Source organism: Camelus bactrianus, chromosome 9, assembly GCF_048773025.1.
Source record: "Camelus bactrianus isolate YW-2024 breed Bactrian camel chromosome 9, ASM4877302v1, whole genome shotgun sequence".
Classification (NCBI taxonomy): domain Eukaryota; kingdom Metazoa; phylum Chordata; class Mammalia; order Artiodactyla; family Camelidae; genus Camelus; species Camelus bactrianus.
In genome coordinates, this window is record NC_133547.1 from 12775269 (window position 1) to 12788433 (window position 13165).

A 13165-nucleotide genomic window follows, 5' to 3' on the forward strand; every position below is an offset into this window, starting at 1 on the left:
GTCCCACACCCACCATGTCCCCAAATGGCCTTAGTGTGTCCACAAAACCTCCTTCTCCTTGGTCCTCATCTCAGTGACAGCCTCTTTGTCCCCCATCCCCCAGGGCAAAGGCCTAGGCCTTTTCCTAAATGCCCCCATCACTCCCATCCTTCCTTGGGATGTCAGTTTCACAGCCTGTTTGCCAGGCCTCCTGAGCATCCCTTCCACCTGCCCCTTCTCCTCCCTACCCCAGGCTTTGGTCCAGCACCATCCCCTTCTGCCCGCTCCCCGGCCTATAGCTTCCAGCCCTGAGCCATTCTCCACAGGGCACTGAAGACATCTTTCTGCATCTGACCATATCCTTCAGCTTCTTGGCTCTAAATTCTCCTCTGATAATTCCTAAGCTCCACAAAATGTGACCTCAGCCACCTTGCTGTCTCATCACAGACAACCTGGTCCAGCTGTCTGTCCCTGTGTCCCCTGGGCCTCTACTTCTACGATGAAGGAGTGGCAGGGGATGGTCAGAGGACCTCCATAGTCACTTCACCCAAGACCTCTGAGGAGGTGCTGAAGTTGGGCCTATTGGTTGAACAGAGAGTGGAGTTCAAAGGCACATTTGCTTTTTGCTTTTCAGTCCCCCTTTCCCCTTCTTGACATACAATTTTCTTACAAGAACTGCCCTTACCTACACATGAGCAAGAGATTAGGGTGGGATTGACTACGTTCAGTTCCAGGGGTGAGCTCTGAAGGGCTTCAACCAATCAAGGTCCCATTCCTCTGGCAGTGTGAGTGGTAAAGTGACCTTACTACCCCATTCAATCAGAGTCTGATAGGACTTTTGCCTGGGAATGTTGGACTCCAGCCCCTTTTATCTTGGGACAATAGGACATGTGGATGTGCAGCCTCAGACTGGGGCAGGGGGGCTGGCCTGAGGTCAGAGGCCAACCTCAGAGAAGGGCAGAGCAGGGAAAGCTACAGAGAAATGGAGCCAGAATCCTATGGACATTGTGGCCTTCTGGATCAAACTGTACCTGAAGTCTATATTAACAAAGTCCATAAATTACCATTTCTATGTGGACCATGTGAGTGACACTTTTTCTATCTGCAACTAAAACAAAAGTCAGCCTCTCCAGAGTCCCCTCCTTAGGCTAGACACTAGATAGGTGTTGACATTCAAAAAATTTAACAACCATTTTAAACCTGGGCACTGAACAATCAGAACAGACTGCAGGCCATAGCAACAGGTCTGGGTCACAGAGGACCCTGCTGGATTGTAGAGAGGTCAAGGGCACCCTGGGGAGGGGCTGAGTTGGCAGGCACACAGAGAAGCCACTGGTCTACCAGCTGGCCGAGAAGGACTTAGATATTTTAATAACCTATGTGGCTGGGTGGTACAAACTAACTGAGCATGAGTCCTGATGAGGACCCACCACTGGTGCTGAAATGAGAAGTGAAAATTCAAGGAAAACAGGAAGAAGGTCCTGGGATGAGTGACAGGTTGCTTTTCCAAGATAGCCCAGGAAAGGAGAGATGAGGGTAGGTGGTGGTTGGGGCGGGCAAGAGGCCCAGGTCAGCAACGACTTCTTCAAGGTTTTTTGGGGACATCCTTGTTCTCCTGCACTGCCTTGGGGATGACTCTGGAGCTACCCCTAGAGCCACCCCCAGATTTGGTCCCAGAGGTCCTGATGAAGACTCTGGTGTTGGAGTGGGTGCTGTAGGTGTAGGATTCTGAGGCCATGATGTTACTGATCTTCCAGTGGAGGACGTTGCAGGCCTTCATCATACAGGGCAACAGGAGGCAGAAGATGAGGTAGAGGATGACCAGGCCGACAAACAGGCTGGCTGACACCTGCAGGCACCACACAACAGGCATGGGCGGGCGGCCTGGGTGCCGCCACCCACCCGGCGGGGCAGCTCCTGGGCGGCCACTCACCATGAGGATGAAGAAGGCCCGCTTGGCGCTGAGTGGGAGCCCGTGGATGTGCAGCAGGAAGGTGAGCTGGTAGTCACAGTATGTGCTCTTGTCCACACCTCTGGTGGGGGATGGGGTTCAGGATCGAGGGAGGAGCTAGGCACCCCAGGCAGCCCCCACCCACAGGGACCACAGGTCTGGCTCACCTATTGCTCACCAACACCTTGAAGTAGAATTCAGGGGCGAAGATGCTGTGGGGAATAGTGTCGTAGCACGGGGAGTTCTCCAGACAGAGCCACCTGGGGGCCCGAGTTCAGGACCTTGTGATACAAATCATACCTACCACATACGAACCCCTGACTTCTCCCTCCACCCCACAAACTCCGGGTGAGCACTAATGACAGGCAATCTCATACCTTCCTCCCCGATTCACCCCTTCACTCATTCACCCAATAAGACTGACGGGACCCCTACCAGGTGACAGGCTGTTTGTGAACTCACTCGTTTCCTCCTGTCTTTGCATCTCCGATGTCGAGTGCTCCATTACTATGCCTTCATCTAGACTGTGGATTCTATACCTATTACGTGTCAACTCCTCATTTTTTCCTTGCTGCCCTCATTCCTTCATCCCACAAATGTAGCCTGAGAAGCTACTAGGTACAAAGTCATCTTCCTTCATCTATTCTTTCCTTTATTCATGTATTCAGTAAACACAGGGTGAATACTGACGAGGTGCAGGTTGGTTACTTTGTTCATTCATTCACTTCCTTCATTTGCTCAAGGCACCATTTTCTTCCTCTCACTGACTCAAAAATAGTTATTGAAGCCCTGTATGCTAACTCATTCCTTCACTGTTTTATTCGTTCATTAATACCTCCATTTGAATGTCAATAAATGTGCACCGTGAATGAATCAATTAATTTGTTCACTGTCTCACTCAACAAAGACTCTGTTGTTTATTCTGGACTGGACCCCTAAGAGAGACAGGCCCTACTGGAGACAGTGCTGGCCCAGAGGGGTCAGAGCTGGGCAGGGGAAGCACAGGCAGAGCGGTCAGGGTGGGAATGGGGGAAGTACAGGAGAATGTGAGACCCAACAGAACCACCTAGAGGAGTCAGAAGGGTCCTCCCAAATGAAGGGGCTTCTGAACTAAGGCCTGAAGAAAGAGTAAGAGGAACCAGCCCTGCAGACAGAAGGTCCAGCTTGTGTAAATTCAGCCTCATTTGAGGAACACACAGCATAGCTTCAGGATCAAGAGATGTCCCAGAGGCAGAAAGGATGGATAGGTCCCACAGATTGTAGGCAAGGAGGGGAGAAGGGGGCCAGCAGTAGGGCCAGGTACTCACTCAATGCCTAAACTGTTGTGGGACATGATGTGGAAGGCCGAGTCCTTGGTGGTCGTGTTCTTCGTGGTCCAGATGAGGCTGCGGGTCCTGTGCAGGAAGCAGTAACCTCAGTCGGGGGTGGGGGTGGGGTGGGGGGAGGGGTTGGGGGAGGCCAGCAGCGTGAAGCAAGGGAGCGGGGAGGGGAAGAGACTTGGCGGGCAAGGCCTCATGTTGTGCGCGGGGCCAAAAAGTGTGAAATCCTAGGAGCCTGGGCTGTGGGCGGGGCCGGAGATACCAAGGTGGGTGGGGCTTGCAGCCAAGATTAGGTCTGTGGCTGGGAAACTGAAGGGGCCAGCAGTGGAAGAAAGGCTGATTATGGGCCAGGTCCCACAGGGATTACTTGTCCAGAGGGCTGTTGAAGCGGTAGATCTCCTCCTCGCTGTATTCCTTGATGGTGTCCATAGTGGGCCCGCCGCCCACCACCTTCAGTACGTAGCTGCCGGGAGCAAAGGTGCTCATGGACTGGCCTCGGTGTCCAGAATCCTGCATCACCTCTACCACCCAATCCCCACTCTCTCCCCACCTCCCCACCCCACTCCCATCAGCCGCTAGCTTGGCCACGCCTTTACCTGCCCTGAAAACTGCCAGAATCTCCCGTCACCAAGTCTTGGATCAAGAAGAAGGGGTAGAAGACTGTGGGGTAGGAGGGGTTGAGGCCAGGAGGAGAAATTAGCTTGGAAGTGGAGGACGGAGAGGGGAGGAAGGGGAGATGAGAGGACTAAGGGGAAGAGCAGAAGATGGGTGGGCGATGAGTGGGCAGGAGGAAAGGTTAGGGAGGGCAAAGTGGCCAGGGCAGAAGACACTGAACAATGAGAGGAGGGGACCGGAAACGCACTATCGCGGAAGAAGAAGCAGGGCATCTCACGATCCACTTGCGCGCAGTCGAAGTAATGCTTGTTCTGCAGGCGGCTGTACTCCAGCGTGTAGGTGATGTCGAAGGCCAGGCGCTTGCCTGGGGGGCAGCCGATAAGCACTGGTATCATCAAGTTGCCCTGAGTGAGAGGAGAAAAGCCTTACTCTGGAGGGTGGGGCGGGGAGGACACCCCTCCTCCCACACACACTGCCACCACCTGCCAGGTTCACCATCATCAGAGGGCAATGTCATCATTATTATCCTTAAAACAACATTCTAATAACTGCAAACACTTAGGTAGCTCTTATGATGCGCCGGCACTAAGGAATGTTCTAAGTGCCTTATGTATTCATATTCATTTAATCCTCAAAACAGCCTTGCATGGTAGACTATTAATATCTCCATTTTAGAGATGGCAAAAGTGAGGCACAGAGAAGTCAAGTCATTTAATTATCCAAAGCCACACAGCTGGTAAGTGGTAGAGCTGGGATTCAAACTGAGACAGGTTGCTTCCAGCCGCCTCCAGAATCAGATACACAAAGCCACCAACACCTACACCTACAGCATCCGACTCCTAGTTGGACTTTGGGGGATGGAAGTTGAGCCCGATTTCTCAAATAAGAGACCTGGAGGAAGCATGGAGTACATGAGGGAAGTGGAGCCCAGAATGGGGGTCAGGGTAGGGGACCCCCGTGACATTGTCCTAGGAGTGAAAAGTCCCTGGCCCATATCAGGGTTAGGGCTCAGGGGTTTCATCCAAGTTTCAAAGGGATATGGGCATCTGGAGGCTGTGGCCTGGGTTGATGATGACTGTGCAGAGGGGTCGGTGGCCGTAGATTAAGCACTTCCCACCCTAGGCCTGGGCCAAAGACTTTACACCTATCAGCCACTAAGTCACCAGGAGGTCTAATGAGTATCTCAGATTCAATCTATCCACAACCCACCTCAGTTTATGGTACCTCTTTCCTCCATGTTCAGGCTTGAGGCCTTGGCCTCATCCTGGAAACCTCTCTTTCACTCCCACATCCAGTCCATCCAGATACTCTGTTGTCTCTAGACTTCAAAATAGAGCTATTCTCCCTGACAACCTCTCAGCTCCTCTGCCCTACCCTGGCTGGCCCAACCTGCTCCCTCCCTGGTCTCCCTGTTCCAGCCCTTCCCTCCAGAGCTAACCCCCACATGCAGCCAGGGGGACCCTGTGAACACCTGTGTTGCTCCTCTGCTAGGATGGCTCCCGAGGTGTCACCTCGCTCACCGGGGCCCACTAGGCCTGGCGTGATCTGCCCGTCACCACTGTGATCTCATCTCTCTCCATGCTCCTCCTCGCCCGCCCTGATCCAGTCATGCCTGCTCCTCACTGTTCCTTTAGTCTGTGAACCATACTCCTGCCTCCAAGTCTCTCTGCCAACCGTCACCTCTCACTGGCACGCTTTCTGGCACATAACCATGTGCTCGCTTCCTCTCCTCCTTCAAGTCTTTGCTCAAATGTTTCCTCCTTAGCCAGGCCTTCCCTGAACCATCCTATGGAAAAGTCTAACATACCCCACATCCCTAGCCTGCTTCTTTTTCCCCTAGTGCTCGCCACCCCTTAACATCCAATATATTTTATTTCTCTGGATTATTGCCTGACTCTGTTCTGGGTTGAATTGTGCATCCCCAGAAGATAGGCTGAAGTCCTAATCCCCGGGTACCTGCGCCTGTGACCTAACTTGGAATAGGGTCTTTGCAGAGGTAATCAAGTTAAGATGAGGTCGTACTGGACTAGGGTGGGCACTAATCCAATGACCAGTGTCCTTATAAGTGTCCTGTGAGGATGGAGGCAGAGTTGGAGTGATGCATCTTCAAGCCAAGGAGCGTCAAGGATTGTCAATGACCACCGGAAGCTGGGCTGGAGGCCTAGAACTGATTCTCCCTCAAACTGCAGAGGGGAACAGTCCTGATTCTGGACTTCTGTCCTCCACAACTGGGAGAGAATACATTTCCCAGTTTGTGCTAATTTGTCATGGCAGCCCTAGGAAACCAATACACTACCCGCTGTCCCCCATCCCACTCAACCCCGCCACTAGAAAGTCAGCTTCACAAGGACAGGAATTGTGTTTTGTTCACCGCTGTAATCCCAGCACCTAAAGACCAATGCTGGCATGTGACAGGCACTCAATAAATATTGGTGGAATGAATGCATAAGCTCCAGGCACTGGGAGTGAAATCTGTTCTTGGTCTGTCACCTCAATCCCAGCCCCAACCCCATTCCCCTCTGGAGGCCTATCTCTGGAGCTGGCCTGCTGAGGGCTGCCCCAAGCCTTGAGTGCCTAGTATGTGGAAGTTCATTTCTTTCTTCCTTCATCCAACATATTTACCGATTGAGAACCCATTGTTTATCAGATTAGTTCCAGTTTCCATTTTTCCCAGGATGGGGAGTCAGAGAGAGTCTCCAAGCCTTCCAAATACACATACTTCTTGATCTGGCAATGTGGGGGAGTGGAGAGAGAGGGACAAGAAATCTAAAAGGCCCCAGCCTGAGAATGCAGATAGAGAGAAGTCAGACTGCATTTCACCTTCAGCTCCTCTGTTTCCCTGTGTTATTTATTTATTTATTTATTTATTTATTTATTTATTTATTTATTTATTTATTTTGGTGGTGGGAGGTCATTAGGTCTCTTTATTTATTTCTTATTAGTTGTTGTTTTTTTTAATGGAGGTCCTAGGGATTGAACCCAGAACCTCGTGCATGCCAAGCATGTGCTCTACCACTCGAGCCCCTCCCCTCCATGTTTAAAAAAAAATTGGCTTTTTAAACCTTAAACTTTAGTTTAGGTGGATATTATGGTCACGAGAGAGAGAGAGAGAGAGAGAGTAGATATATATATGCATATATATATATACACACAAACCCATATATATAGTAAAAATTTCATTTCCTCTCCCATCTTCCAGCTGTCCTGCCTCTTCCCTATTCCAAGAATAGGGAGCCACTCTGAGGACTTTCTTGCCTATTTTCCCAGAGTTTCTTCACGCAAATAAACGCAAGCATGGATATATGTTCTCAATTAACCGTTCATGCTCACGTTTTGTTTATACTGTTCTGTCCCCTGCTTTTTTCTCTTAAGAATAAAATACACTTTGGAGATCATTCCACATCAGTATGTGCAGATCTTTGTTCTCTCTGCCTTTTTTTTTTCTTTCTTTCTTAACAGCTGAATAGTTTTCCACTGCATGGAACCACCATTTATATAACTACTCCCCTAATTAACGAACATTTAGGCTGTCTCCAGTCTTTTGCTGTAACAGTGTGTTTGCAGATCAGATTCCCAGAAGGGATCTGCTGGGTCAAAAATGGAGTTGTTAACTCTGAGTTTGGTGTCATGATTAAGAGAAAAATAATGTGTATCACTAAGGATAGCAGGAAACACTTCCTGGATGCTGAGGTCAGTCATTCTTCCCTGCACATGACCTGGGTTCTCTCATGTAATCCAAGGAATTGGGGGCTGTTACAACTCAATTTTTTTTATACTACCCTGGGTCATACCAAGCCAGGAGGGAGGACCCCCAGGGTCTGTCTGCTGGAGAGTGGGCAGGGCAGTGGGTAAGAACAAGGCCTCTTCTACCACTTATTAGCTCCCGGGGTTACTCTAAGCAGATGTCTGCCCCTCTCTGAGCCTGTGTCTGCCTCTGTGTGAAGGAGATACTGTATGTGCAAACAAGTGAAAACCAAGGACCCAAAGTCTTGAACGATACATGAGCAAGGTGTGAAGGAGGGGCCAAGCTGGTCCACGGGCCACCTTTGTACTGATTGGAAGAAGCCCTGTGTCATAGATACTTTACGTTCCCTCTGCAGAAAAGTATCAGAAGGGACATTCAAGCCTGTGCGCAATCTGAAAACATGGGTGGCTGAAAGGAGCGAGTGAGTGACTGGGCAGGGGAATGACGAAAATGAACAAGAAGGAAGAAATTAGAAAGTCATACATGGGATTCCCAGGGGAGGCCCTTGGACTCAGCCCTGTTGAGACTTGACCCAACCCCTTCCCTCCAGCACAGGGCCGAGTACCCCAAGTCCAATACTTGCATGCGGGGCCCCTGGAGCGTGTTCTGAAAGCAGTGCCAGGCAGAGCCCACCACCTGTGAGTAGGAACAGGTGATGATGGTTTAACACAGAGTCCCAGTCTTTCCCCTTATCCCGCCTCCCTCTTTGCCAGGCTTGGACCACACCTTGACGAGCATGGAGGTCTTCCTAAGGTGATGTCCACTAATGCCTTGGTCAAAGCAAGACCTTTTATCACTGAGCGTAACCTGGGGTTGAGGGCAGAAAATGGGTCAGCAGGCCAGTGAGAGAACCCAGAGACAGTTAAATAACCGAGGGTTTCTAACGGGTCCACTAGTAGCTCTGCCTCCACTTCTCCACCCCTTCCCCATCTGGTCTCACCCAGAGAAGTACCAAGTAGCGATTAATAAGGACCTCCTTCTTCATCACCACCTTGATGCAGCCCGGGTCGCCCAGCACCACCGCCAGCTTTGCCCGACTCTGCGGCTGGACAGAGACCCCTGCTTGGAGCAGAGGGAGGGATTAGGGCCTTCAGCCAGACCCGAACGAAGCCCCGCCCCTCAGATTCCACCCGGCCCCGCCCACAGACCGTGCCGGATCTCCGACTTGAACAAATGCCCCTGGGCGGTCAGGAAGATGGAAAAGCTGTAGCTGGTGCCCTTGTCCAGGAAGATGCGCTCGGGCAGCTCATACTCGGCCTTGAGGTCGTAGATCTTTTCGTAACTAGTCATGTCAATGTGCACCTTGCCCGCGCTCCTCCAGTTGCTCGCCAGGTAGAAGTAGTAATCCTGGGGGAGCGGATGCCGGCCAAAGTCAGCCCCAAGAGACAAGGGACGGTGAGGGTGTCAGGCTGGGTCCTCCCCGACTCGCAGCCCTCTCCACTCACCTGATCCTGCCTCCTGTCCTTCCACCAGCGCCAGGTGGGGTCGTGGACCGGGTCCGCGTAGGGCTGCAGGGACCGCCAGCATCATGAGGAGGGCCGGGGTGCGTGTCCAGGCAGGTGGCACCCCAGACCCCTTCCTATCCTCAGTCCCAGCCGCTGACTCAAAGAGAAAGATACAAATCCTGGCCCCGCCCCAAGCCCCGCTTTCGGCCCGACGGCCACACCCCAAAGCCACCTCCCCGGAGCCGTGCTCGACGCCCTCCCCAGCCCCCTCAGCCTCAGACGCACCGGGGATGCTCCGCTCTCCCAGCCACGTAGGCCTTGCCTCCTAAGCCTCTGCAGTCCTACCTCAGACCAGCCCCGGCCCGGAAGCCCCGGCCGCCTCCAGGCGCCCACCTTGTCGTACACGGAGTGAAGCCAGAGCAGGTAGTAAACGAGGCCCTGATAGACAGCGAGGGAGATCTCGTTGTGGAAGCCCGAGGGCTCCAGGACGCGCGGCGGCTGTGCTCGGTAGCGCTCCTGGCGCGTGTAGGTTTGCGGGTTGGGTAAGTCCCGCAGGCGCAACACCATGAAGGGGCAGAATTCGGTGAAGGAGAGCGTCAGGTGACCCCTGGGTAGCGGGAGTGGAGAACGGCAGTTGACTTTTCCGCGCCGGCCAGGCGCACCTGGAGCCTCCGAAGACCTTTTTCTCATTTCCGTGCTGACTACCCAAGGCTAATCTACCCCGGACCTTCCTTCTCAGCCTCTGCCCCTCCTGTCCCTGGACACATTCCCCTGGTTGTCCCTCGGTCCCTCCAACCAGAGTCCTGGACTTCAGCCTAGACTCACCAGGAACCCTCCAGGTATTCAACCTCCTAAGCACCTTTCCACGTCCCTCCTCCCCCAGCTGCCTCTCACAGGTGACCAGAAGGATCACTACTGAACATAGTAAAACCATGTAGTCCCTTCCCTTAGTCCCATCATAGTTCCCCAGGCTCCTCAACATGAAGTCCAAGTTCCTCCCTATGACCACCACTGCACTCTGTCTGCACTGCTCCCTCACAGTTCTTGACCACACAATCTCCTTTCTTCCCTGGGGCCTTTGCACATGTGGTTCCCCTATTCTGGAACACCCTTCTCCATCCTGTCACCTGGACAATTCTTCCTCACCCTTCAGGTCACAGCTCATGCATATCTTCCTCCTTGAAGCCCTCCCTGATGCGTCTTGCCCTCAGGCTGGGTCAGACCCCTCCTTTGAGCCCAGCCTAGTTGTTGAGGATGGCATGGTCCTCCCCCCCAACCCCCATCCCAGAAAGGGAGCTTCACACGAATGGGAGCCTAGGGCTCTCTGACTACTGCTGTGGTCCAGTATCTTCTCACCCTTGCGGCTTCAAGTGGTAGCCGTTGCTGAGCTGCTGGTACATCAGAAGCTGCTCCACAGGCACAAGCCTCTTGACGAGCCTGCCCTGCTGGTTGTCTATAAGGTATACCAGCTGCAGTGGAAAGGCAGAGCCATGTGAGCTGGTGTCAGCCTCCCTCTGGCTCCCCATGTCTCCCCATAGCCCCCCACCTGGCACCTGGTACAGTTTGCTGTCTTCGTAGAAGAGGGTGACCATGGTCTCATTGGGGGCGTAGAGAGAGGACTGGTGCATCACCTGTAGGCTGATGTACACCTCCCAGCCCTTGGATGGAAAGAGCTGGTTCACCCGGTAGCTGCCCTCCAGGAGGTACCAGATCTGGGGGTGCAACAGCTGGGTATGTGTGTGAGGACCACAGGCCCTCTGACCCTGTTGCTCCCTCCACTGAGTGTGAAGGTCCCATTCCCTGCAGGGTGAGGCTTGGGAGCTCACCTCCAGCTGGGACCAGCTTTCTACTTCCCAGACCCAACCACCTTTGCTTCCAGCCCTCACTTGCCAGGATAAATTTCTTCAATGTTTCAGTCTGCTTGAGTTTCTATTACTTGCAGTGTAAGCATTCCTAATACAGACACTCCCTAAAGGCTGGGGTTCTGATGAATGAGCCCTCTTTTTTCCTTTTCACTCTGCACCCTCCAGGGTCTCACTATCCCCTTGGCCTCAGTTTCCCATCTCTGCACTGATGCCCACCCTCTCATCCCCCCAACACATTTGGCTCTAGACCTCACCTTCTTCTTAGCTTCAGCCTGGAGGATCCCCTCTAGGCTCCAGCATGTCCCCCCCTCCACGTGGCCTCCTCTATGAAGTCCTCCCGGACACACACACACACACAGATGCGATCTGAACTACCATAGGTGCGGTTTGCCCTGTTGCAACCCTGACTACTCTGAACTGTCACTGTCTGGGAACAAGTCCATCTTTCCAACTGGACTGTGACCCGGTGAGCACAGGGCCTGGGCCTAACTCAGTCATCACTGTGTCCCCAGCACCGAGTCAGGCATACAGTAAGTGCTCAATATTTATGAACTGAACAACCGCATGATGGAATAAAAGAGGGACCCCTCTGGCAATCACATCATGGCTCTGAGCACAAGTCTTGCACTCTGGTGAGTGACTTTGGAAGAGGTACTTAACCTTTTTGAGCTCAAGGAGTCTCAGCTATAAATGGATCTCCTGTTGCCCTTCCCCCGGAGTCCCTGAGGACCTTCCCTCCCTTGGGCCCCTTTACTCTAATGGGGAAAAGGGAGACCCCCCCAGGATTTGGGGGTGGGCAGAGAGGAGGTGGGAAGAAGGGCAGGGTGGCCCACCTCCTCGGTCTCTGTGACAATAGCCACTTCCCCATGGAATGAGTTGACCAGGTACTTGATGGACAGCTCCTTGGGGAAATCCGCCAGGTAGATGAAGTTTTGATTGTTATAGCTGCTGGGGCAGAGATAAGAGGTAGGGGCACCCAGGCAAGGCCCCTGGGGAACATCTGTCCCCCAACTGGGCCTAACATGATGCAGGAACCATCTACTCAGTCCTCCACCAGCCTTTTAAGAATGGGACCCTAGCTTCTGCACCCACTCCAAACCCTCTGGCTAACCTACCCATCTGTAAACAGGAGCATTCAACCAACCTGGCAGTGTGCCAACAGCCCATGGCATTGACTTTGGATCTCTTAGGTTCCTGAGGGGTAAATTTCCCCCAGACAATACCCTTCCATTGCCCATACAGGTTGGGTCTTTACATCAAGTTTCATTCAAGAAAGGGCTCCCAGCTTTAAAATATCAGCTTCCCCCATCCTTCCCTGCCTACCCCAGCCCATATTTCCCCCATCCCAGTTCCTGATAACTTCTGGACTTGGGCATACTCTGAAAACCTGGTGACTTCAGAAAGAACCCCCACTCTAATGGGGCTGGGGAGGCCGAGTCAGCCCATCCCCCATACCTCATCAGGAGGAAGTTGCCCCAGATGAACAGCCAGTTGTTATATGGGTTATAGGACATGCCCTTAGGTACCATCGAGATGTTGGTGTAAGACTCTGTCCCTAGGATATTCAGGAACTCCAGGCCTTGAGCTGGCAGACAGAGGAAGAGTGGATGCAGCAGTGAGATGGGGTCACCTGGGCCCCTCTTGGCCCCCACCCAGCTTTGCAGCCCCCTCTGCCTTCCCCTCCTACCGTCAGGGATGAATTCTGGGACAGTGTAGAGGATGACCAGGTAATCACGGACTGCAGGTGGGGAAAACGCAGCAAACTCTCCTGAGGCCCTGAGCTTTCAAAACCTGAAACTGGGCAAGTCCCCAGCCCCCTGACTCCGCCAAAGACTCTCCAACGGTTTCCCACTTGGGCCTATTAGCTCTTAGAGTTTCTTTATGTGGATTGTCCAAAGGCACTGCCTCTGAGAGCATACAGTCCTGTTACGGCAGAGGACTTGCCTCCTCTGACTCCTTGGCTGGGGACCACCATGCACAGCCTGTACAACTGTACATGGCAGCCCTATTCTCACTTTGTGTAAAATCAAATCAGATCTCCTTACTGTGCACCACAAGGCCCTTCCAGATCTGGCATCTGCTCATCTCTCCAATATCCCTCCCTCGGCTTTCCCCTCTATTCCAGTCTCATTGACTTCCTCTCAGCCTCTCCAGCCTGTTCTCCACCACTGCCCCTTACCCCGCAGTGACAGAGCAACATTTCCTTCTGGCTGGCTGCTGGGCACAGATCCCACAGGATGGGCCCT

General features: G+C 52.9%; 1 protein-coding gene across 18 annotated transcripts in view; it reads right to left on the reverse strand.

Moving 5' to 3' along the window:
- Window positions 1-590: 590 nt before the first annotated feature.
- CATSPERG (cation channel sperm associated auxiliary subunit gamma) overlaps window positions 591-13165 on the reverse strand; it is a 28185-nt gene continuing 15610 nt past the window's right edge. For 7 of the 18 annotated variants that reach the window (XM_045523436.2, XM_045523439.2, XM_045523435.2 and 4 more), the window contains 17 exons: window positions 12375-12657; window positions 11753-11864; window positions 10608-10766; window positions 10411-10523; window positions 9448-9661; window positions 9055-9117; window positions 8758-8956; window positions 8550-8668; window positions 8336-8416; window positions 8189-8245; window positions 4112-4268; window positions 3846-3909; window positions 3617-3712; window positions 3238-3324; window positions 2098-2190; window positions 1913-2012; window positions 591-1828 (listed from right to left, as the gene is read on the reverse strand). In XM_045523436.2, coding sequence (XP_045379392.2) covers window positions 1565-1828; window positions 1913-2012; window positions 2098-2190; window positions 3238-3324; window positions 3617-3712; window positions 3846-3909; window positions 4112-4268; window positions 8189-8245; window positions 8336-8416; window positions 8550-8668; window positions 8758-8956; window positions 9055-9117; window positions 9448-9661; window positions 10411-10523; window positions 10608-10766; window positions 11753-11864; window positions 12375-12657 — 2261 coding nt within the window. In that variant the 3' untranslated portion in view covers window positions 591-1564. Of the gene's footprint in view, window positions 1829-1912; window positions 2013-2097; window positions 2191-3237; window positions 3325-3576; window positions 3713-3845; window positions 3910-4111; window positions 4269-8174; window positions 8246-8335; window positions 8417-8549; window positions 8669-8757; window positions 8957-9054; window positions 9118-9447; window positions 9662-10410; window positions 10524-10607; window positions 10767-11752; window positions 11865-12374; window positions 12658-13165 lie in introns of those variants that run through there. The other 11 variants (XM_045523468.2, XM_045523452.2, XM_045523450.2 and 8 more) reach the window with 10 other exon arrangements.